Source organism: Drosophila ficusphila, unplaced genomic scaffold (genome assembly GCF_018152265.1).
Source record: "Drosophila ficusphila isolate 14025-0441.05 unplaced genomic scaffold, ASM1815226v1 contig_198, whole genome shotgun sequence".
Classification (NCBI taxonomy): Eukaryota; Metazoa; Arthropoda; class Insecta; order Diptera; family Drosophilidae; genus Drosophila; species Drosophila ficusphila.
Window position 1 is genome coordinate 5,599,261 of NW_025064092.1, and position 24,679 is coordinate 5,623,939.

The 24,679-nt window shown below is 42.1% G+C and overlaps 6 protein-coding genes across 23 annotated transcripts; 3 read left to right on the plus strand and 3 right to left on the minus strand.

Annotated features, from left to right (window-relative positions):
* The first annotated feature begins 88 nt into the window (after positions 1 to 88).
* On the plus strand, positions 89 to 1,504 carry LOC108088625 (delta(3,5)-Delta(2,4)-dienoyl-CoA isomerase, peroxisomal). The gene is made up of 4 exons (XM_017186533.2): positions 89 to 247; positions 378 to 546; positions 619 to 1,243; positions 1,303 to 1,504. The coding sequence occupies exons 1-4, from the start codon at positions 196 to 198 to the stop codon at positions 1,399 to 1,401; spliced, it is 945 nt and encodes a 314-aa protein (XP_017042022.1). The 5' UTR covers positions 89 to 195; the 3' UTR covers positions 1,402 to 1,504.
* On the minus strand, positions 1,435 to 3,387 carry LOC108088622 (xaa-Pro aminopeptidase 3). Its single transcript, XM_017186530.1, has 2 exons — positions 2,909 to 3,387; positions 1,435 to 2,851 (listed from the first exon to the last, which is right to left on the minus strand). The coding sequence occupies exons 1-2, from the start codon at positions 3,263 to 3,265 to the stop codon at positions 1,592 to 1,594; spliced, it is 1,617 nt and encodes a 538-aa protein (XP_017042019.1). The 5' UTR covers positions 3,266 to 3,387; the 3' UTR covers positions 1,435 to 1,591.
* A 477-nt stretch (positions 3,388 to 3,864) lies between these two features.
* On the plus strand, positions 3,865 to 5,212 carry LOC108088626 (TIP41-like protein). 2 transcript variants are annotated; one of them, XM_017186534.2, is made up of 4 exons: positions 3,865 to 4,116; positions 4,174 to 4,511; positions 4,590 to 4,809; positions 4,874 to 5,212. In XM_017186534.2, exons 1-4 carry the CDS (start codon positions 4,105 to 4,107, stop codon positions 5,120 to 5,122), a joined length of 819 nt encoding a protein of 272 aa, XP_017042023.1. In that variant the 5' UTR covers positions 3,865 to 4,104; the 3' UTR covers positions 5,123 to 5,212. The 2 variants fall into 2 exon arrangements, with proteins under 2 accessions (XP_017042023.1, XP_017042024.1); XM_017186535.2 differs by having other exon boundaries at positions 3,866 to 4,116; positions 4,177 to 4,511.
* On the minus strand, positions 5,120 to 7,412 carry LOC108088623 (annexin B10). Of its 2 annotated transcripts, XM_017186531.1 has the most exons (5): positions 7,251 to 7,412; positions 6,291 to 7,002; positions 5,740 to 5,921; positions 5,628 to 5,630; positions 5,120 to 5,337 (listed from the first exon to the last, which is right to left on the minus strand). In XM_017186531.1, the coding sequence occupies exons 1-5, from the start codon at positions 7,260 to 7,262 to the stop codon at positions 5,281 to 5,283; spliced, it is 966 nt and encodes a 321-aa protein (XP_017042020.1). In that variant the 5' UTR covers positions 7,263 to 7,412; the 3' UTR covers positions 5,120 to 5,280. The 2 variants fall into 2 exon arrangements, with proteins under 2 accessions (XP_017042020.1, XP_017042021.1); XM_017186532.2 differs by lacking the exon at positions 5,628 to 5,630 and having other exon boundaries at positions 7,251 to 7,411.
* A 673-nt stretch (positions 7,413 to 8,085) lies between these two features.
* On the minus strand, positions 8,086 to 16,107 carry LOC108088619 (cytoplasmic dynein 1 intermediate chain). 16 transcript variants are annotated; one of them, XM_017186513.2, is made up of 10 exons: positions 15,966 to 16,107; positions 15,366 to 15,623; positions 15,152 to 15,298; positions 14,887 to 15,014; positions 14,422 to 14,484; positions 13,494 to 13,514; positions 12,113 to 12,160; positions 10,469 to 10,624; positions 9,323 to 10,245; positions 8,086 to 9,253 (listed from the first exon to the last, which is right to left on the minus strand). In XM_017186513.2, exons 2-10 carry the CDS (start codon positions 15,518 to 15,520, stop codon positions 8,900 to 8,902), a joined length of 1,995 nt encoding a protein of 664 aa, XP_017042002.1. In that variant the 5' UTR covers positions 15,521 to 15,623; positions 15,966 to 16,107; the 3' UTR covers positions 8,086 to 8,899. The 16 variants fall into 16 exon arrangements, with proteins under 16 accessions (XP_017042002.1, XP_017042001.1, XP_017042004.1 ...); XM_017186512.2 differs by having other exon boundaries at positions 10,469 to 10,645; XM_017186515.2 differs by having other exon boundaries at positions 10,469 to 10,645; positions 14,422 to 14,454; positions 15,966 to 16,106.
* A 3,502-nt stretch (positions 16,108 to 19,609) lies between these two features.
* Positions 19,610 to 22,856, plus strand: LOC108088688 (protein obstructor-E). Its single transcript, XM_017186628.2, has 4 exons — positions 19,610 to 19,790; positions 20,968 to 21,171; positions 21,748 to 21,951; positions 22,162 to 22,856. Exons 1-4 carry the CDS (start codon positions 19,742 to 19,744, stop codon positions 22,416 to 22,418), a joined length of 714 nt encoding a protein of 237 aa, XP_017042117.1. The 5' UTR covers positions 19,610 to 19,741; the 3' UTR covers positions 22,419 to 22,856.
* The last annotated feature ends 1,823 nt before the right edge of the window (positions 22,857 to 24,679 follow it).

Here is a 24,679-nt window from a genome sequence, read left to right on the forward strand (position 1 = left end):
GTGGCAACACTAAACGAAACAAATACAAATACAAATCTGTATTAATTTGATCCAACTTTAGCGGTAAATATACTCTGCACTTTAAATCTTTCAATCAAGTGGCATCACCTCCAACAAAAGAAAAACAAAACAGAAAAAGTTGAGCTGCCGCAACGAGCGAATTTAACTAAAGAAATTTTTTAAATTATTACAATTATGTCGTTTTCCCGGCTTAATACGCTGATGAAACTGGCGCCCAAATCCACTGGTAGGTAATTGGAACTGGCAAAGTTAAAATCCCGCCCACCGGGTTCAAAATCTGCGATCGGTTCAAAGTCCGATAATTGAACCTTTGCCTTCTTTGCTGTTTTGGGCCATTTAAAATCAATTTCTTTTAGCCATTCGCGCCATGCAGATGCAGCCTAAAAGGAACTTGTCCGCCCATGCGGCAACTGAACACTCGGGTCAATTCAAGACCCTGGTTATTAGTTCACCCAAACCGTTCGTCTTCCATGTGGAACTCCATCGCCCCAACCAGTTGAATGCCATCAACAGGCAGATGTGGCTGTGGGTTTAGTATTTAACCACTCCAATGCCCTCGGAATCTCTTGCTGACCTCCGTTTCCAATAAATTTCTAGGGAAATTAAGGAATGCATTGACGGACTGGCGGTCAACCCGGATTGCCGTGCCATAGTTTTGTCTGCCGCTGGAAAGCACTTCACCGCCGGCATTGATCTCAACGACATGATGAACCTGGGCTCTTCGCTCTCCGAAACCGATGACTATGCCCGCAAAGGAGTCATTTTGGAACGCACAATCAAGCTGTATCAGGATTCGATCAGCAGCTTGGAACTCTGCCGAAAACCGGTGATCATGGCGGTCCACAAGGCTTGCATTGGCGCCGGTGTGGACTTGATCACCGCCGCCGACATTCGCTACTGCACTGAGGATGCCTTCTTCCAGGTGAAGGAGGTGGACATCGGAATGGCCGCCGATGTGGGCACTCTGCAGCGTTTGCCGAAGGCGGTGGGCAGTCAGTCGCTCGCCCGGGAGCTTTGCTTCACGGGAAGACGCTTCGAGGCAGCAGAGGCACACTCTTCGGGACTCGTGAGTCGCCTCTTTCCCGACAAGGAGTCCCTGGTTAGCGGTGCTGTCGCTTTGGCCGAAGTTATTGCCAGCAAAAGCCCGATTGCCGTGCAGACAACCAAGGAGAGTTTGACCTACTCGCTCGAGCACACCAACCAGCAGGGATTGGATCACATTGTATGTTTAATTATTTCTTTCAAGCCTCTTTTTACTGAACTTTTATCAATTTTTTACAGCGCCTGATTAATAAACTCAATCTGCAATCGGAGGATTTTGCCCAAGCGGTGGGCGCCCAGTTAACGAAGGACGAGAAGCCCGTCTTCGCCAAGCTCTGATTTGTGAAAAAGAAGAAACAAACAGCGGGCGAATCGAGTTGCAAATGTATTTGCCATGTCTGCATTCATAAATACACCAGCTGCCTTTACTTTAGTCTACAAATGGTGAAATGTTAAATGGGGATGTTTCTGGGGATGGACGCATCTACAAATGACTAGGAATTTAGTGATCCCCCCTCGCTCGATGAACTCAACCCAGCGATGCGGAGGCTCCGGAGTCCCTCTCCTTTTGGCACAGTTCCTGCAGAGCGCGCGGATCCTTGACGCAGGCTTCAGTGAGCACCTCCACCTGGCCGTGTTCGTTGATTAGCAGGTCGTCCTCGATGCGGATGCCAATGCCGCGGAATTCGGGCGGCACATCGCCGCAATCCTGGCCAATATAAATGCCCGGTTCCACGGTGAAAACCATTCCGGGCACAAGGCGCGTGTTGCGCGGCACATGCGGCGTATCGTGGACGTCCATGCCCAAGTAGTGGGACACATGATGCGGACAGAAGCGATAGCCCTGGCCGGCCAGCTCTTTATAGTCACTAACCGACTTGGAAACCAGTCCGATTTCCTGCAGGTACTTTCCCAACTTGTAGCAGGTGGTTTCGAATAGTTGATCCAGGGTTTCACCGCCCGGTTTCATCACAGTGGCAATGATCTCGCCCTGCAGCTGATGCACCATCTCGTAGAGCGTGCGCTGTGGCTCCGTAAAGTGTCCACTTGCTGGCCAAGTGCGCGTTATATCGCTGGTGTAACCACCGTACTCACAGCCGGCGTCCATGAGCACCAGATCCTGTGCTCCAACCAACTGACTGTTGCTCACGTAATGGATTACGGTGGCATTCTTTCCTGCAGCCACCACAGGTGGGTAAGCCAAGTAGCTGGCGTTGCGCATGCGGCACTTGTAATCAATGGCTGCGAATAGGTGGTGTTCCGATTGTCCTGGTCGCGATTCGGCCATCACCTCGTTAAAGGAGCGAGAAGCTATGTCGCAAGTGCGTCGCATCAGCTGCATTTCCGCTCGGGATTTGAGGAGTCGACTGGCCTCCAGAAATGTGTAGGCGGGCAGCAGAGGACGCTGTTCCGAGCCACTCAATCTCTGCATGTTCTCGGTGAGAGAAGGAAGATCCGAGTTCTTTGCGTCGAACCAAATGTGTGGCTTCAAAGCGCCAACCCTCTTGGTCAGCACTGCATCCAGTTGTGTGAGGGGATGGGCTTCTGTGACGCCAAAGAGTGGGACAGCCAATTCGGGTCCAGTGCGTGGACCGTCCCAAAGTTCGGCGTGCGGATCCTTGGGGCGCATAAACAACTCGGATTGCACGTTCTGTTGCTCATCGATGGTCAGCAAGAGCACGGCGTCGGGTTCCAGGCAGCCAGTGAGGTAGTAAAAGTCTGAGTTCTGCCGGAAAACATAGGGAATCTTGCCACTCATGTACTTCTTGGAAGCGGCACCTAGAACGAGCTGTAAAGAATAAGATTTAGTTGGTTTGCTGGAGATGATCTTCGGTGATCATCCGACCATGTGATTGGGACTGGAGTGGCCGTTGAACTCGCCGCCAAAGCTGCGCACATAGGCTCGTATGTTTTGCATCAACTGGGACCTTCGCTCCTTGAATTCGTTTTGTTCCACGCCGGGAACCAGTTCGTCTGGCTGGATGAGATGTGGATGAGAGACGCAGGTGGGCTGGCCCAGGTTGCCCTTCTGCTTGCGCAGGATCTGGGCCACACCGCGCACTTCGGCCGGATCTACGGTGGAGATGGGAGTGCCGGAGGAACTGGAGCTCCTGGTTTGCGGCCTCCAGCGGCACGTGGCAAGAGCACCGCATCGACGGGCGGTCGATGGGAGGAGACGGTCCAGACGCCTAAGGACATTCATCGTGCTTCCGGTTCCTTGACTGCCAGCTCAAAATCCACAAAATATCCACATTAGAAAACCGGAACAACTGACAAAAACAATAACAATTTGAAATAAAAACAAAACCAAACAGCCAGGGTTGCCAGATGCGGCTAAGTAGGTGTCCCACCTATTATTATTAATGACTTATATTTTCACGTTTTAATTATGGTTTCCAGCAGTTTTAATTATCAGCCAGCAAGAGCGAAAGTTATTATTATTTACAGTTAAACGAATGTTATAAATTCGCGCTGAACTTAAAGATCTGACCTATGTACATACATATGTATAGCAACAAGGGCCTTAAGTTGTTTAGTTTATTTTTGAGGATGGATGCTTAGATACAATAGTTTGTTTTCACATAATATTACATAGATGTGCTCTTTTTTTATGTACAATGTATATTAAATTAAATGGTAAAGTTTTGTGGCTTTGACAAAGTCTGTATTGTTTTGTTAAAGTTTTTGTAGGAAGTGATTTTCTGTATGGTTGTTTCAAGTTGTTTCTTTCGTGTGGTAATCTTATTTGTGAAACTGAAAAGCATTAGCAAAAACTGTCAAAATTACAGTCATTTAATTTTTTTACTTTTAAGAAAGCAGTTGAATTTATACTGAAAAATTTATATAAAGTTTTTATTTGAAAGGCAATATTAGCTTGTGTCCTTGAGCTTCAGCGTTTATCGATAACACCATCGGCCGCTTACCATCGCTAACATAATAACAAAGTGCAATCTGCAGCGGAATTCGCGGAATAAATGATAAGTTTTGAGCCCGATTTAAGTTTCTAAAAGTTGTTCCAGCACATTGTGGTAAATCCGAGTGATGGCGAACGAGGTATTTGATGATAACTTTCAGTTGAAACAACCAAACACTCACTCCAATCCTCGCCAGCAGTGCTTTGTGCCCCGGTTGCCGGTGGACAGGGAGGAGATCCAGTTCCACGACTGGCGCATCAGCTATGAGAAGTCGCACATCTTAAAGAGCAGCTGCAAACTGGGCACTGCCGAATGCTGCCCGAAGGACGCCCCCGAAGTCTGCGACCTCTGCCACTACCAGCAGTCCCTGGAGCTGCCCCACCTGCCCGACATGGTCTTCCACAAGAACCGGCTGCTGCTGAAGCACAAGAACGGCGCCGTCCTCGAGTTCCGGCCCATGGACGCTCTGGCCCTGGTGGACAACGGCAAGCAGCCACTGGAGGTGGCCTGCGCCCAAGAATGGCGCGAAACGCGGTGGGTAATACATATCGGATATAATTTATATACACCTTAAACATCATTTGCATCTCATTATTGCCTTTTGTTTACCAGATCCGAGCAAACGCGGGAGGAGAAGTTTAAGCCCTTCGACTGGACGTTCACGTCCACTTATCAAGGAACCATGAACGACAAGGTGCGATCGGAGAGCACGGAACAGACTCTGAACAAGTTCAAACTGATGCAGCGTGAGAACATCATCTTCTACCACGATCTGACCCTTTTTGAGGATGAACTGCACGACCACGGCATTTCTGTGATGAGCGTGCGTATTGTAAGTGCAGATCTATAAATTGGTAGCAAAGGCTTTGCCAAAGATATTCTTTTCCCTTTGACAGCGCGTAATGCCCTCTGGTTTCTTTGTACTTCTGCGACATTTCCTGCGAGTGGACAACGTACTCATCCGCATGCACGACACTCGCTTCCACCACGAGATCGAGAACGACTACATCCTGAAGGAGTATATACACCGTGAGGCGCCCTGCACAGATCTCCAGAACTCCGTGGCCTTTTGGACCAACCCCGATGAAATGCAAAGCTTTCTGCCCGTAAAGACCAAGGAGCTGCACAAGCTATTCTTTACGTAGGTTCTTTTTAACTATGCTGCTATGTGCGTTTATTTATTGCCAACCAGTGTGCGCATGCGCAGACATTAAACGTGATTTTCATAAAAGGCACACTACGAGTAAGGCTATATTAATACGGTTAGAATAATGGGCGGACCAGCTGCCAAAGTCCCCACAATTTAAGCGGTTCCAAGCAGGGCAATCAAAGCCCTTTTGTAGTCGCCAGAGGTTTCCGCCTGCAAAACAAATTAAACACGTTATTAGTTCGAAGTTGGGATGATTTTGTGCCCAATCTACACTACAATTACTCTACTGCATACTTATGTCTATAATTACTTAAAACTTAACAAGCCAATAGTGAAGTTTTTGAGTTCTTAAAAAATAGTGCTATAGAAACCAATGTGTCAGTTTTTGAAAATATTTATGAAAAAACTGTAGTGTAAAAGGAGCATTTGAGATCGAGGAGTAACTGAAATTGGGATTGCAACCGTTACACCAATGACGAAAATACGTGGCCAATACTTACGTCCTAGGAAAACACAAACACCGCAACAAATACCGAATACGAGTAAGAAAAATGGGAAAGGGAAGCGTTAGCCAGGTGCAAAGCACTCGCGATCCTCGCTAGATTCACTTACCACCACGGCGCTGTGCAGTGTGCGATTGTAGATCCTCTCGAACTCCTGCTTGATGGTCTCCAGATCGATCTCCGAGCGACTAACGATGATCCGGATGAGGGTGGCATCGTCGGTTCCCGCTCCATTCATCGCCTTGTACAGACGATTGGCGAAGAAGGCCGCCGGCGACTGGACGCACTCCACTGAAAGATTGAGAATATAATAGGTGTTTATTATCATTATTGGTAACAACTTATTGTAAGTATTCACTTGTAGTTAATCAAATACATGTTGTAGGTTTTAAGTTCATTTACAAAACTAACAGGTAGCTTAAATTTGCATTAAAGATTCATGAAAAGTTTAGCTAATTTCGCAAAGCTTAGAAATTCATTTTAAACTAAAAAGAGTAAACAAAAAACAAACACAATGAAGAGCAATATCTTTCTCACAAGATAAAAATAAGAATAGATAACAATGGTTGCTCATCATAAGTCTGATTATTTATCTACTAGATATATGATTTCTTTGTATTTGCATTTAATATTTGAAAAGTGATTTCTAGAAGTACCAACCTATGGCCATCATGGCCTCGTGCAGCTCGTCGGACATCTCGTGCTTGATGGCCTGTTCGATGGTCTGTCCGGATAGCTCCTTGTACTCATCGAACACAAGCCGCAGTTGAGGGAAACTGGCATGCGACATGATCCGGTTGAAGACCTCCTCATCCGTTCCCAGCTTGGCCTCGCCGGCGGAGTAGAGTTGGGCAGCCTGCTCCTTGGCCTCTTCGGCATTCACTGGCGAATTCAATCCATCTCGAACTCCAGTCACAATCAGAGTGAGCAGACGGCGAAAGAATCCCGAGGTCTCGCTGCACATTTGCTCGGCCAAGGGACGCTGATAGCGCTCCTCGTAGGTGGCCACGATCTCGGCCATCTCCTCGTTGCTCTTCGTGCACAGGATCTCCACGAGCGTCGCCTCCTCGGTGCCGATTCCCGCCATGGCGGAGTGGAGTTGCTTGCAGAGGTATTCCACCGGCGGCATCATCAGGCCCACGATCACATCCTCGAACTTGCCACCCAACTCGTCCTTCAGATCCTCAACCAGATCCCGCTCGAACTCCGATTCGTATATGGCCTTGATGGCCTGCCTCTGCTGGTTGCTCCTGCCGGCCAGGATGTCGATGATCTCCTGCTCGTCGGTGCCGAAGCCCTTCATCGCCGCCCGCAGAACCTGCGCATCCTGCGAGGCGTCAAAGGGTGTGACACTCTTCACCGTGGGAATGGGCTGTACACAGATAAAAAAAACAGTTCAATGTTAATTAAACAAACGTTTCTTTTATATTTTGAATGACTTAATTTTTAAAAGCATTGGTATCTGATACAAAACATGCTGTAAACTGATCAGGTTGGTCATCAAATCATATCTCCTTTACATTTCTTTCTGTGTACCGGATGACGCATCGCGGTGGCAAATCAATAAGTGCAATATATGCAATAGTTCCATGCTAATTCACCTGGTTATCATCCACTCACCTGGTAATCCATTTCGTTTCTTGAAGAACTCTTTGCAATTCTAAAATCTTCTGGGCTCGTCGATTGAAAACGAAGCAATCAACGTATTTCTTTGGGTTTTATTCGTCTACTATTCTTGCGACGTCTTGTTGTCTCCGCCTTTTCTTGGTGAATAATTGTAAATGGGAGGCATTGCAGTGGGGTCTCCGTTTTTCGTGCTCTTCAAATTCCGCTCTCTAAAGAGCACAAGTTCTACACAAAAAGAAATACTCTTGTTATGGAATAATTTTACCATTATTTTAAACCTGATATATATAGTGTTTTAAAATATCAAAAATGCGTTTACAATCAAATTAGATCATATAATAGAATTGGCAGTTTTTTAATATTTTATAAAGATTTTTTTATGTCCTTTAACGATAAATATCATGACTGGGTATTCCGAATAACTGTCAATCCAGATCAACCAACCAGGCTGTAACGATTAAAGAACTCACCTGTTTTACCTATTTTTCTCTGTGTAAAAGCTTTTGTGAGCGCGACTTTCGCAAGGGAGCTTTTAATACCGCTTCTAATGGGGCTGCACTTGAATTCCAAAGCAACTGAACCACTCGGCACATTTTTTGAATTAATTAATTAAAACCTGCTCATCCGATCGCTGTCACTGAGATATAGCGTTTACCACACCAAAATACTTTGACGTACAAACACTTTAATTGTAGTGAAAATGCAATTTGTTTGCCTGAAATGGATTCAAATAATAATTTGCTTGGAAAAGAAAGAGCTTTGCAATTTTCAAACATCAGATCAGAAGGATCTATTAGTTCCAAGTTCCAATTAAATACTCCATGTAGAATTTGTATATAGATATTATGTTTATTTAATCTCGTTAAATAGGCTTCGCTTTAATACATTTACATTTGGGCTCTTTCAGTTGAGTGGATTTAGCTTCATCTTCAGTTTCAGTTTCTCGCATCCTCATTCCTGAGCCCCTTTCTCCTGTCCGTCCGACTTTCTTTTTTTAGTCTCTGTCTTTCTTCTTCTCAGGTTTATGCTTAATACGGTGTATGTATATAATATGTAGCGTTTAATTTATTTATGTGTTGCTCTCAGCCTGCCAGACAGTCGAGTAAACCTTTTTTCTTTCATTCTTTTTAGTTTCACAAATTTGAAAATAAAATAGAAGACTTTCCCCTTGCAAATCCATTTACAATACCAATCAATTGACAGTGAAAATGGATCTGGGGAAATTGCAATGGAATGAAACCAATATCTAGTAACAAAGCAATAAATATATGTACCAATTAAACATGCGGGGAGACCAACTTCTAGTTCTTCTTCCACTGCCCTTCGAATATATTGTATATATATATATCTATATTCTGTCGAGTTTCATTGAAGAAACTTTCTAATACAGAGAATGTTGCAGTTGGAGATAATTCACGAGAGAGAGAGAGAGAATGTGGTCAAGCGAAATTCTGAGCATTTGGACTGCGGATGAGTTTTGGTCTCTGGGCTATACACAAACTAAGGAGCAGCGGGATCACAAAAGATACAAAAATACAAATTAAATTTCATTCAAGGACGCTCCGTCTGGGATCCCTTTTTGAAGAATCGCAGGATTGGTATCGACTATCGACTATCAACTACCGGCTAACTCTACTAACGTCCTAGACCTCGTCGCTCTGGTTCATCTTGATCTCGTTCAGATGCGAATTGAACCGCGACCACTCGTCCCGGGATGGCTGCGCCAGATTCTCGGCCACGTCGTAAACATACAGCTTGCCCGCCTCATCGCCGATGCAAACGTGCAATCCCGATGGCGTCCAGGAGACGCGATTCAAAGCCGGTGCTCCTGCCACAACGATCGAGGCCGTTGGCACCTCCGTGTCCTGGTTGAGGTTCCACAGGTCCAGCCGACCGCTGCCATCGACGGCGGCAAAGAGCGCCGGATGCACCGGCGACCAGGCGACATCCATCACGTAGTCAGAGTTGTCCTCAAACGAGTAAAGTGGCTTTGTGTCCTGGAAGGCATATAAAAATGTTAATCATACATATATTAAATCTATAATATATCTAATCAATGTTCGTACCTTGAGCGACCACAGTTTGATGGTCCAGTCGATCGACGAGGTGAGGAAGAGGTGGCCAAAGTCCGGCGACAGTTGGTTGTAGTGCGTGGATATGCCGGTGATGGGTCCCAAATGCCTTTCGTAGACCTCATTTACGCCGGAGCGAAGGCCGTGACGCGATGCTGAGTAGACGTAGCCATCTTCGCTGCCCATCACCAAGCTGTTGATCTCGTTGGCCGGGAAGGCCATCGAGGTAATGGCAATGGCCTTCGACTGGCGCTGCTGCAGCTCCAGCGTGTCCTGCGGCTGCGACAGCATGTCCAGCGACCACGAGCACAGCTTTCCGTCCGACGAAATCGAGATAACGTTGTGCGCATTCTGGGTGCCCACCATCTGGAGGCAGTAGACGGGATGCGTGTGCGCCGCAGCGCTGAGCGGTGTGCGCTGGATGGGCGTGCGCTTCTGGACGCGATTGTCCCACAGCACAATTTGGCCCGAATAGGTGCCGCCGAGGATCAGATTCGGATTGAATTTGGCAAAGCACGTGGACATCACGGCGCTCTGACAGTGGAAGACGTCCTCGGGCGTGGTCTTCTTGAACTTGGTGTTCCACACCATCACCACGCCATCCGGTTCGTTTGGACTGTCCTCATTGTTGTGATAGGAGGCCACCACGAGTTCCGGGAAGTAGGTGGACCAGTCCATGCTGGTGATGCAGCGGTTCTTCGACCAGCGCTCGTCGTAGAACACCCGATTGAGCGAGAGTCGGGCGTGGGATCGCTCGTCGTTCGCCTCCTCGCTGTCGCCGCCACCAATGTAGTCCGTGTAGATGTCCACGTTCTCGGAGAGCGCACGCTCGATGACGCGGCCGGCGCGCACCACGAACCGCTGGAAGTCCTCCGACAGGATGATCATCTGCTTCTGCTCCTCCGACAGTTCGTTGACTGGAAAATTGGTTTAAACGAAAGATGATTAAAAGATCTTAATTGCTATCTTATAAAGTGAAGAATAAAATCTAAAGATTAGATTCTTAACATAATAACTTATGTTACCGATATCAAAAATATAAAAAATTTTCTTAATATTTATTGTTTTGAATATTGAATTGCGAAAACATTTAAACCCACACCCTTCTTATAGACAATATCATATTGAATTAGTACTTACCCTCTTTCTTCACTTCGGTCTCTTTCTTGATCTCGAGGGGCGTGATGGCCGGGGCGACATCCTTGACGGTGGGCAGGCCGTGGGTGAGATATCCTGGCGGCAGCTTCGAGGTGAACCCGTTGTCCAGATTCTGCAGTGAGCTCTCTTCGTCGTCTCCTTGGGCATCAAATGCAAGCACTGTTTAAGGTATAAAACTAACACAGCTAGAGGAACATGACAATCGACAGAACAGGAACAATTCTACTTTCGGCTCTTAATTGATTCGATTTTGATCTGATTTTTTTTTTTTTTTTTTGGATTTCATTTGGCGTTCTTCTTCGTCTTCGTTTTGCTTTGGCAAGAAACTGCAATTTTCTGAGACTTTTGGCTTTGTTCTTATGGTTTAGGGTTCCTGGAGGCGGGAGTTTTGGATGGGTTGGGATTACGGTAATGATTCTGGGTGGAGTGGGTGGTGGATGAAGCTTAGAAAGTGACAGGGAAAGCATTAGAAAGAGAGTGGGAGAGTTGCAGCACATTGGAGTCTCCTCACATGGTTCTTCTTCTTTGGAGTGTGGGCGTGTTTGTGCGTGCGTATAACGGGGAGAAAGAGAGAGAGAGAGAGAGGGGGGAGATGTGGCGGCAGGTGCATGGCTGTTAATAAACTGTTAAACACTGTTAAAGGCACTCACACAGGTGCATATATCAGACTGTAGTTTGTTATCGATATATACAGTGGTTAGGTCATGGACAGGTGAGTTTGCGAATGTGTGCGCTTGTTGTGATTTTTCATTTTTTTACCTAGTTAATATACAAAGCCAATTACTGAAAATTAAAAATTTACAATTTCCCTGCTTTCGTTTTAAGATCTGTTTCTGTTTCGATTAACTCTTATCAATGTTATCTCTATTGTACATCTTATCTTTTTTAAATTTGCATTTTTCTCCACCCATTTTATAATTGCTTTCACTTAAAATTATTTAGTTTTATGCTAGAAGTATATTACACATATATTAAACTTGGTAAAGTTATCAGCCGATTGAACGTTTTCGTTTTCTGTTACAGTGCTGTAATTGAAGAGGGTATCGGAATCGGGATCGATAGCTAAGAAAGAGAGAAAGGGGGACAGAGAGCGAGCCGAGGCCGAACATCATCGCGAGTGAGTGAAATGGAGCATAAGCCTAGCATCCTGTCGCTGCTGCTGTTCTTTTTTCTTTAGTTGTATGACAGAGGTTAGTGATTAGGACAGAGTTATTATGACTTAACTCGAGGGTTTAGGATGACTGTTAGGGATTAGCAAACACGACACACAAAGGGGGGAAAGGGGCGGGGCAGGAGGGCAGGATAATTAGCATTAGCAGTCATGCAAATGTAGGCTGTACACAATGTACACAAGCAGAGATGAAGGAGCGAGACAAAGAGAGATAGAGAAAGTGAGGCAGAGGCACGGGTCCGTTACTTTTAGTGTTGTGAGCGCGTGTGTGAGTTGCGGATCAATTCACTATTCAACACTGATCGATTTTCAACGCGCTTCCTGTGCTTTCCTTTTCTTTAATTAACTCTGATTTCGTTTCGCGTGCAAAGTGAGAATTGGATCGTTCCTATTTTGCTTCATGTCGATTCCGTCACTGTTCAATATTTTGGTTCGGGCGGCTGGCCTGTACCTACCTGTGAATTCATCCTCCCACTCTAAACCCGGATTAAGATTGTATTCATCTTGAAGAAATATAAAGAAATAAATATATTTTACAAACATTGCTGGTAGTTTTTTTTTTTTTTTTTTTTTTTTGTGACTTTTCAAATCAAAACGAAAAAAAAATTATGAGTTTGGCTTTAGCATACCGCCCATTAAAATCGATACATCAATCGATCGTTAATGTTTTAAACAAAATGCATACGGTAAAAAGTGAGATATGTTGAGTTTTTAGTGTGCTTAACTTTTGTTGCTTGTCGAAATTATCACACGAATATGTATAAATATGATTATATTGGGTAAATGTATAATTACTATTAGCACACAAGCCTGGCTTTTATGATGGAACACAAAAAGTGGCGAGGGGAGGAGAAAGAGTTTATAATACAGCTTAGGAATGTTCAACTAAGATATCTGATAGTTAATCATACAAACGATATATAGATTAAAAAAAACTCGATTTCGTGCTTTCATAATGGAGTTTCGTTGTTTAAGTGTGTGTGTGTGTGTGTTTTTGGGTTAAATATTTGTTGCTTACTGGTTATCATAGACTTAAAATAACTGCTGGATAAAGAAATCGAGTAGAAATATATATGTAATAGATTGGTTATGCTAAAAACGAAAAAAATATATATATCAAAGGAACTGAAAAAAAATTCTTACAGCTGTTTTATGGAAACCCGTAAATACTTATGATATACATAAATTAAAAAGAAAAAAACTGATAGAAAAAATTGTGTAAAACTTAAAGTGAGTACGAAAACTACTTAAACGAATTAAAAACTTATAAATTGGGTGGAGATTACAAATTTTCTGTTGATTTTCATTTCGATACAATCGCTTTACACACAAATTCTATTTAATCTGATACAAACTGAATCTCTTGCGATGTTGCTATCGAGCTAATTGAAACAAATCAGGTATAAATCATATAAAATGTATATATAGATATATATATATATAATCCCGGTCGGGGAAACAAACGAATCGGAAACGAAGATCGAAGAAGCAACTACGAGAAGCTAGGACATAAACATAAACGTATCTAAGATAGAATTACGATATCAGGCATAATCTAAGCAAGTCAGAAAAATTCTTAGCAATAGCATAGGTGGTTTTTTTTTTTTTTTTTTGCGGGGATGAGCAGGAAAAGATAGAGAGCAAACTACACAAATACATAATGCGAGTAAATAGAGAAATAGGTATCAGATTCAAGGTAGATATATACGGTTACAGGTTACAGGTTATAAAGTAGGCATACGATACTCTCTTTACTTTTTACGGGTGGTACACAGACCGCTACGAGGGCTGAAAAGTTCTAGGTACAAGATTACGCATACGACAAGGACTACTCACCATAATAATCCGTAGCATGAGCTGCAGTTTTTTTTGCGTGCGTGCCAAAAACAGATAAGGGGGGAAGAGAGAGAAAGTAAATAGACAAATTATTAAATGCGCTCAAAAGGTGTAAACACTAACGATCTATGGATATGGTATATGGTATATGGTAATGGTATATGGAATATATGGAATGCTGGACGGAGGAGGATATGCGAGAAATGATTCGAGACTGCAGCGTAAATGAATCGAAACAAAATCGGAAAGTGTAATAGTGGTCATGATTTCGGGGACGTAGTGCTACCATCAACCTTTTACAGAAATCGGGACATATATCGATCAAAACAGTAACAAAAATGGGTAATTAATAAAAGGGGGTTCGAAAGAGGAGATCACACATTGTTTCTATGCAAATGATGAAGAAATTTGTTGAATACAAAAACAAATATTAAGAGATAAAGTCCTCATCACATTGCAAGTTGAATTTTGTAGTTGTTGTGCTTGTAAATTGCAATAATATAAAAGCGATTTGAAGCAGAAAAATTAAATATTAACTTATTTTTTGGTAAAAAAGGGTAAGGACTTTTAAAAAGGGGTTGAATAAGCAGCACCAGAGGACAAACAAATAATGCGAAAGGGCAAATCAAGAGAAAGCTCTTAAAATATGTTCGATCTACTGGTACAAAATTACGTTCTTGGGAATTTGTAACCAAATCGAGATGAAGCAAAGCAAAAGGAAGCTGTCGTAATTAAAGCAATCGAATCGATTAGTTGATCCACCAAATTCAGATATCCTTCTGCCTGCACAATTTAACAGGGAATTTTGACAAAAATCGTACGAGCGTTTCACAAAACGAGAGATAAGAGTACACAGTTTCCCGTATCGTTAATCGTTCGTGTGCTGATATGATCGAGTGTGGGATTTGCTTAAAATTAAGATTAGTACCTTTACGTGGACGCCACCAGTCCTCCATATATCCTGACAGAGGCGAGGAGTGGCAAGAAAGAACTGTATTTGTTATTTTATTTCACTATGGATTATGGTTTTCTGTTTTCTGTATTTTGTATCTTTGTTTTCTCTGCTGGGAGGGAAAGGGTGTTTTATTGTTCGGGGAGGGGCGGAAATATATGTGGGCTCAGCATGCAGCGTTATGAACTTGCGCCAGACAGAAAGAGATGGGACTGATGGAGCTACGGATATGGAGTTCCTTCGGCGGACGGGCACGGAAATTGGACGGAAGGGAGGACGCAGGGAAGCCAAACACAGTTAACAACGAGAGACCAAGAACAAGAACGGCAACAGTAGCGAAAAGATGGAGTCAAACTATGGATAGTGGTTATACAGTAGAGCCCAAGATCCCGGTCCCCTTTTTTTGTTTCGGGGATCGCATTCCGGGTGTTCAATACGCACCATCGCCGTTGCCGCCGCCAGTGCTCGTCGTCTGGGTTTGTTTCGTGTAGACCAGCGTCTCCTTTGGCGGAATGCTCGTCGACTGCACATTGTAGACGCTCAGGTTCAAGGGCTGTTTCTTTCCGCCGCTAAAGGTGCATTGAACAGTTTAAAATTAGTGCCAGTTCAACAATTTAAAACTCTACTTCTTGCAGTTATTAAACATATTCTACAACTTCAGTTAACCTCTATTATATGCAATCCTTTTGATGGCTTATTGACTCACCTTTGGCCATTTACGGTGGCTTGGAGGCTGGCATCGGGAGTCTGTGTATTGGAGTTGTCGGAGGTCATCGAATTCACCGAAGAGAGTGACGACAGGACCTCGGAAACGGGAGCCACGCCCAGGGATGACAGCATTTCATCGAGATCCCTGTAATGGGCATTAAATTTCGTGTGATGAGTCACATTTTAAAGAGCAGATGCACTTAATAACCCACTTGCGTTGATCCTTATCGATGCCTGCACCGCCACCAATGCGACCGGCTGCCTCCTCCATATCCTTGATCTCCTTCTCGCGTCGACGGCGATCCTTCTCCTCGCGCAGAGCGGCCAACTTGGCCTTCTTGCGTTCCAGCTCAGCCTTGCGATCCATTTCTCGGGGGGATTACCTTCTGGGGTTCAGGCGTTTCGAGCGAGTGGTTGTGGAACTGCAGGTGGGTCTGGTCTGGGGATGATCTCTCGCTGGTTTCGGTTCTCTGCGGAGGGGGAATTGTATGATTAATGGTTACCAATATTGGTAGATCTCCCCTGCTTATGATGATGTCACCAATTGGCCAGCAAAAAGCACAAGAAGTGGGTGCGTTCTATAGTGTTCTGTTTTCCAGCACCCACATATGGTTTCGTGTCGTTAAGTGCACATTTCCCAGTAACCGAGTAAATCGCTTAGTAATCCACAATCCACCTTACTTTCTTTGCAAAAAAAAAAATCAATAATCTAGTGATTGAAAGTGGGCTGTGTGACGTCTTTTTTTTCTGCACTTTTTTTCCCTGTGTTTAACCAATTCCCAGTGTGGAACTTCAACTACTCTAGTACACACCTCTTTCCGTTCTTAACACGTTGCTCCGCTGTGTTTTAAGTACTTAAATCAACATTTTTCAACCAGGTAAAAATGCGACTTTAATGTTTTGACTAACTATGGCAGCTAGAGATGGTACATCGTCAAGTACCCGTTACATGTCACAGTTATTGTCACGGAAGCCACAAAAGGGGCGAGGGCTTCGTTATAAAGCACATAAAGTAACAAACAAATAAGTATCTTAGACCATGAATTTTACTAGTTGTTTAAAACAATGTGTGTTTATCAGAAACTAAGCTTTTTTCTGCCTTATGGCGATTACAGGCAACAGCTGTCGTGACAGCTTACTTAACATACACTTATCGATCTGGCAGCACTGCTGCGCTCAACAGTACAAAGTTAATAACAGTTACATTTTACTTTATTTGATAATTTATTATATTAAATTTATAATTATATTGAAATTAGCTAACTTACTTAGATCTTGCCTTGCTTAAACATTATTAGGTTTGCTTTACCTTGACTTGTATACTTATTGCTTTCACCCAATGAGCTAAAACGATAAATCTAATTAGAACCCATTTGTGTTCCGATTAATTCTTAAATTTTGGTTTATCGGTCATTCATATTTTGAAATAATCACCACTTGCAGAAATGAGGTGGCGGGAAAGTATTAATTAACACTTATTGTTTATTTACTAGAGAAGTGCATAACATTTAAGCTGAGTTAGTATAATGTTTGAACGGCATTTAATGTGATAAGAAAAAACATATTGAATAAATAAGTAACAAAATCTTGTTGGGATTTGTATGTTGTTTTGTTAATTACGAACTTTTTTATATCTAGCTATACCCCCAACTCTGCTAATTACATTCAATCCGCGTTTTGTGGCAAGTGAAATCCAAAGAACCTGCCTTGAAAATAGAAAGCGCCATCGAGTGATTCGTTTTTCTATAATTTATTCTTTTACTTTATGCTGCATCATGCGACCGAAGGTGTGCAGGTGACTTAACTGTAAATCGCAGTACGTGAGCCATTTTCCGTTGTATTTGTTCGCAATTACCGGTAAATTGCTTTTCCGATCCGACCTCAAAATGCCAAAGAACCTGTCGCAAAGGGCAAACGATTCCTTTGAAGTTTATTTTTGCCTCGATTTTGGCGCATCTGCATTTAAATGCCACCATTTGATGACCAAAAGGTAAATTAAAAATTTAATAAAAACAAAAAAGAAAAAAGAAAAAACTGTAATTCCATGCAGATGGAGTTGGGTTTTGTGTCTCATTTCGTAACCGCATTGATAAAACCGGACTGGAATCGATCCGATACGATCCGATCCGATCCCATGTTGCAGTAAAAACCTTGAATTGCCAAATCTTTAACTGCTTTTTGCTCCAGGCTGACAAATCGGCGCCGATTCCAAGATCTTGCATATGGGAGTTGCCAAACCGATGAGCGGCATTTATAATGTTTTAATTTTTTTCTTCTTATTTTTCCCTCTGCTTATTTTTGTTGTATTTTTCTTGCTAATTGCAAACCAAACCAGTCGCACACACGCATGCGCACAGGTGAGATTAAATCGTGGTTAGTTTACAAATTAATTTGCCAATTGAATTTCAGATTCAGCCATTTAAAGTGAGCTTCCAAGAACCAAACTCTAGACTCTAGACTCTAGACGATCCGGGCGAGAGTAAAAGTGTATTTTTAATTAGCCGCCACGCCGCGGACCTAAACTAGTTTTTTTTTTTTTGTCAGCCTGGTTTTTCAGTCTGGTTTTGGCCGATCATCTCCGATCGGAACGGATCGTATAATATCGTATCGAGTCGGATCGTATAGCATCATCTCCCAAGGACAGCGGCTTTTGGGTCATTGCGTGGTGTGTTTAGCATATTTATGCATATATTATGTACATATATTACCGGTGCCACCAGTGCTTCCATCTTTTCGATTCCCCAGCCGCGGGATGTGACACAGTTTTCCTTCCCGAGTGGGACGCCCATGGGCGTAGTCATCGTGGAATCGCTGGTTGGGTGGGGTTCCATAATTGCAAAGAAGGTAATTAAAACGAATAAACCCAAAGATCAAACGAACAATTACCTGGCCGTTTCTCAGATACTTATCCCCAGCCAAGAGCACATTTAATACCTGTGGGATTTAAGCTGTTTTAAATGCATATAATACTTACAGTTACTTGAGTTGCAAATAAAAACACTATAATTATAAATTATAATTTAGCATTCAATTGTTAGTCTTGAACTGATAAGTGAAATAGTTTTGCGAGTTACGAAAACTAAAAAGGAAATGTAAAAATTATTATAATTTGCTTATTTTTGGTTTGTAAATTCAGTAAGCAATGTGCAATGATTTATGTGTTTTTATGTGTTTTTTATCCAATTGTAATTGTAATGTAGTGATTGTTTTGTAAAGTTGGCTGAAATAAATACAATTTGTACTATACTATATCATATTTCTACGACCATGGCGAATCCTTGAAGTCCTTGAACATGTTATCTGCAATTTGTTGACTTTTTTAATTGAACCTCTCAACGAATGGCGGGCTGCACCTCTCGCCGGTCCCCGAAATTATCTCATTTCTGGCTTAATTTGTTTTGGTCTTTTGTGCGCTGGCCTTTTATCGGTGTAAGCCATTTGCATGCGGCCCATCAACTCCATCAACTCGCCGAGCAGCCAAATCAACTCGATTCAACCCAACTCAACTCAGCTCACATTTCGGCCCCGGGGACCGTTGCCGCATATGAATTTGTTTATGTTCAATTTCGTGTCGCTTTTTTCGGCCACATCGACACACTGATCGCAGGGAACGGGCACCCAATTGGTAATACTCTATCCAAACAGGATACATTCGCAAAATGATCGTGAATAACTTAAGCAGTGAAGCTCTCATTTGATCGATCAAGACCCGGAAAAGCTAAAAAACAGGTGTGCTAGAAGGTGTGGTTGGTTGTTTTCTGGAATTATACTAACCGAATTGTACTCTAAATCCTTTTAAATTCTAAAATAATAATATTTTTTTATAAATAAAATCCTTTCTATTTAAATGTGCACACAACGCATTTTAAGCTACAAAATTTAACTCATTTAATATATGTTATTTTTCCAGGGCTAATAGTAAATTTAAATGCTGATGTTTTTAAATAAATAAATCATAATTATTTCTTTCAAAATTCAACAAAACCTAAAAAGTACGTTAAGCTTGAGAAAATGAGCAATAGATGGCGCTTTTGATCAAGCAATGCATTACCTACTATTTATACGACACTTTATTATTTCAGTTCAACTTTACTTAGAAGTGCTCACATATTTAGTTATCTCATGAAAATCAGTTGCTAATATTTATTTTTATTTATATTAAGCTCCTAACTACCAGCAAGGGTATTATCTATTCGGTTTTAACGATTCCAATCGAGTTTACTTTCTTGTTTTTTGCGCCATTACATCTCCGGCTCGCCTTTCTTTGCCGCCTTCGGAGCTGCGGCCCGTTCGGTTTCGACCTGGCTCGGTGGAAGTGGCAGTGGCGGGGGCGGCGGCGGCCCCGCCCATTGGCATCGCTCCGCCGCCGCCAACGTCGCTGCCAGCGTCGACGCCGACGTCGATTGGAGCCGGTAAAAAAGTCTTGAAAAGTGCGCCTCTTTGGCGATCCGTTGTTAGTTTAGTTTAACCATCGCAACGCTTGGGTCGCGATAACTTGCTCCAGGTTTTCCAGTTTCCAGTTCCCAGGATCATCACTAGCACCTATTATATTTTTTTTTTGGTTTTCCAATCCAGCATTAACTCAAAAATGAAGTTATTTCTATGTGCCATTGCTGTGACGCTTTGTGTGGCAACAAGTGAGTGTGAAAAACAAAAAAATTATATCCACAAAAAGTGGATTTGAAAATCCATTGGACTTGCTGTGACTTTAAGTGATTTCTGCCAACCGAAGTAGAAGTCGCAACTTGTTGCTAATTACTTTGACAATGACACCAAAATCAAGATTATCTGTGTATTTTGCATATCAAGAGTTTGTTTCTCTGTTTTTGTTTTTTTTCTTGGATTTTTGTATCTCTGGTTTTTATTATTTTTTTTTTTTTTGGCCAACTAGCTAATGACATTTAGCCAGTCGTCTCGCAAGATTGCGTTCCAGCTCTTAAAAATCAAGTCGCGAGATGTCGGATCCGTTTTGAAAACGAGATGGCGAACCGGCTGGTTTTTCCGTCTGGAAAAACTGGATAGCTGGTTATGCAACTCCTGCAGCTTGTTGCCAAGTCGTGACTGTGAAAAGAGCTGCTCTTCTGGGCCATAAAACGCAGCGCTCATCTTTCTGGCCAACCGATTGCCAGTGGAGTGCATTGAACTCCAACTGGACATCGTTGTCATGTCACAACTGAGCAGGGAAATCCCTAAAACATCATAGAAAGCATAAAACTTCAAACTGTAGGATCACGTAAAAGATATCATTAATGGAATAATAATTGGAAATACAACCGTATTTAAATTTGTAGAGATTTTAAATCACCTGAAAGGGTTTTTAAAACTTCTTACTGAAAAGCATTTTCTTTTCCGGCTTCTTAATCTAACATATTTCATTATTCGTTTTAGACTTTTAGATCTATTTTTTCCTTGAAATTTTGTACCTTTGTTACCTACTCACTTGTAATAAATCTATATTATCACTTCCTTTACCACTTTGCCATTAAGTACCTGCTCAACCATTATCCAACTCTCACATATTCTGATTCGATTTAGCCATTACTCCCCGATTTGGTTCCCTACTCCAGTAACCTGTTCCTTGAAAGAGCAAAAGCCATTTTCAATACAGGAAACCGCAAATGCGGAATTGCCATCGATCGATAAATCGAGTGCTCGATCTCGTTACACTTTCGTGTCTGACTTGACTTAACTTGACTTGACTTGCATCGACTTGAATTGACTTGAATTGAGGGGCAGCAGGAAAGTGAAAGTGGGAAAACGAGTCGAATCACGCGCTTCTGTTACCATTTTCTTTGCACCTCTTTTGTTTTCCAGCCGTTTCTGCCGCCAACTTCGAGTGCCCCAAGCCAAATGGCCAGTTCGCCGATGAGGTGCAGTGCGACAAGTTCTACGTCTGCGACGAGGGCATCGCCAAGGCGAAGCTCTGTCCCGATGGACTCGTCTTCGATCCCCTCAACCGCAAGCTGAACAAGTGCGACCAGCCCTTCAACGTCGACTGCGAGGACCGCACGGAGCTCCGTAAGTAAACCCACTAAAAAATAAGAAATTAAATACAAACAAAACTCATTGCAAAAAAGATATCGAAAAGAGTGGATATTAATTTATACAAGGAAACCCCAAAACATGACCTGCAAAAATCGCATGAATATGCATCTGCTTTTTTTTTTTATCTGTATTCACGTAATCATTATTAGCCAACATTATTCCTGACCCTTCGGGACCAAACCAGTTTATGCAACGTCTGGCGAGCTTTAAAACTATGTCAAGGCTAAGTCAACTTGGCAACATGAATATCAGATCGCATTTAGTATGCATACTAAGCAGAGCTCTCATTTTTACATTCTGTTTTTTCTGTATCTGTATAGTAAGTACAAGCTTTAAAGTAGTTTTAAATTTTATTTGAATTTATTTTCACAAATAAGTAATATCCTATCAAAAATCATAGTTATTTATAATACGATTGCGAGTGATTTGAAACTTCTAGAGGTTTCCCTTTGCTTAAATCTGTAAAGATTTCTGTTTATCTTGATCTTTAATACATTTTCCATCCAGTATGGATTGTAAATAACTAACAAATTGTATTTCCCCTTGCAGAGGAGCCCAAGTCGAGCAAGTACTGTCCCCGCAAGAACGGATTCTTCGCGCATCCCGATCCCGCCGTGTGCAACATCTTCTACAACTGCATCGAAGGCGATGCCCTGGAGACCAAGTGCACCGTGGGCCTCCACTTCGATGAGTACTCGGGCACTTGTGTGTGGCCCGATACTGCCAAGCGTGAGGGATGCAACCCTGAGCAGAGTAAGTTCCAAATCAAAACTCCAGAGATTTAAAAACCCCAAAAAGAGTGCCAAAAAGTATGCTACAGTGGATTTTAAACACGTATTGAAAAGTATAGCATACTTTTGGACACCGTTCTAGTTGGTTTTCCATTTCTCTTGAAATTCCGTTCGAAAATAATTTAGTTGGCAGTTGATTTATAATATGTTTTTTTTTGTTATTTTCGATTAGGAACCTCCGAGACCGGCTTCGTTTGCCCCAAGGATCAGCCAAAGACAGACGATCGCGGCCAGGTGGTGACCCACCCGAAGTACCCCCATCCCACCGATTGCCAGAAGTTCTACGTGTGCCTCAACGGCGAGGATCCCCGGGACTTGGGATGCCAGTTGGGCGAAGTCTACAACGATGCCACCGAGATGTGCGATGCCCCCGAAAATGTTCCCGGCTGCGAGGATTGGTACAAGGATGCCGACGACAAGAAGGACTAAGCCACTTCCGGTTTAGCTCTCCCCATCACATCCACACGCGCACAATCATGCAAACACACACACGCACACACACAATCACACTGAGAAAAACTACACATGACAAAATAACACAAAACAAAACAACACAACACAAAACACGGATTCGCGTCTTAGTCACTTAAAGTTAGTAGTTCTAGCCCATTTCCTATAGAACGTATGTGTAGCCGTTAAACTTCAATATCCTGTTTACTCTCTGTCTATATCCTTCTATATCTTTACTGTTTTCTTCCTCTCTGTGCTATCTTTCCTCTTTGAACTGACTTTCTTTCACTATTTCTTTCCTATCTTTATATCTGTGCCCAACCGAATTCTACGAAATTGTTGTGTATATATTTCCCATTTTCAGACTTTCGCCTTATTATTATACAAAAGAATAAACTGAATTTTTTATAAACTATACTTGCCAAATTGATCTATCCTTTACCACTCCTCTGACTTTTATCTATATCTATTCTGTATTCTGTATTCTGTATTGTTTTTCAGCTATCCTCTTGAAGTTCCATACTTTACCTTACTTTTTCCTTTTTCTTTTCCATTTATTTAGTACTCAGGTCTTCTATTTTAATTCCTCTTGAACTATAAACTATCATAATTTTGTAATATTTTCAAATATTGTACTTCCAAATCTTTTACTTCACTATCAATTTACCAATTAAAAGGTATAAGTTTTTATTCTGTAACATGTACTGAAGCATTATAAAATATTTTTAACATACATTCTTTTTTCTAAAAAAAACTTTATTTTACAAAAGTCATGAAACTATGACTTCTGTCTCTATTGCTTTCTTAATTTTCTAATTTAAACTATATTTTGACTTGCATATTATCCTTCTTATTTGACCTTTAAACCTTAAAACTATTCTGCTTATCGCTCTCTATTTTCAACTTTCCTTTCAATTTCACAATCATTTCTTTGCCTCCTACTTTTCTGTTAGATATTTTCTCTATATTTTGTACACCTTTTTATTGAATACTCCTATGAACTCTTTAGTTTATATTTCATTAATATTACCTAATTACTTTGAGTGCAATTTATCCAAAACCTGCGATATTTGCCCCAATTATGTTTCGCCCAATTTATTTAAGCCATCACCCAATCGACTTTAAATCCATGACTGTAAGCAAAACCTCTCAATGAGCCAGCTCCATTTCAGCAATTTCCATTTCGTTTTTAATTAAAACTTGATTTCGAGTCTATACAAAATTAGTGTGCATCTCGTTTGGAAATAATAATGATGAATATTCGAATACTAATGGTGAATATTCGAGTGATCGAGCAATCAATCAAAACCTTTCACTCCGCACGCAACCCTGGGAAACTGAACTATCGGATAATGTCGAAAGGTGGGCGGTTTTCGGTGGGCGGGGGCCCTTTGTCAAGCCAGCAGACACAAAAGAGTTAATTACCCGAGTGGCCAAAGAAAACCGAAAAGAAAAAAGAAAAAACAAAAAAAACAAAAACAAAAAAAAAAAGGAAAAGATCAGCAACCGCACATGTAAATAAAAACAAAAATAAAAAGCAGGCAAGAGATATTATGCAATCGCATCAGCGGCAGCAGAAAAGCAAAGCAAAGGCAACGGCAAAAGTTTTGCAATAGTTAACAATGCAACGGCAATCGGCAAACGGGACACCAATCATGAATGAAGCTTATGGTCTGCGCGAGCTTTGCCTTTTACTTTCAATCACACATGTTGCCAGAGAGGCTCAATTTCCTCCTCAGACAAACAGTGTTGGCGGCTATCTTTTGGATTTAAACATCAGCTATAGCTGAGCAATAAGTTAAAGAAATTGTTTGGCTCAAAGATTTCTTTTTAAATATTATTTCAAATTCTTTGCATACGTTTGATTGGGAAATATGGGTGTATCCTTTGATTTCCTAAAAGCTTTAAGAAATCTTGTTTACAAATAATTAGATCTCTTGTTAAAAAATCTCTATTTTTATACCCTTGCAGAGCAAAAGGGTATTATAATTTCAGTCAGAAGTTTGCAACGCAGTGAAGGAGACACCTCAGACCCCATAAAGTATATATATTCTTGATCAGCATCACCATCTGAATCGAAATATGTATGTACGTCTGTCCGTCTGTCCGTCTGTCCGTCTGTCCTTCTGTCCGTCTGTCCGTCTGTCCGTCTGTCCGTCTGTCTGTCTGTCCTCCTGTCGGTTTCTATGTAAACTAGTCTCTCAGTTTTAAAGCTATCTCGCTGAAACTTTCCCAAAAGT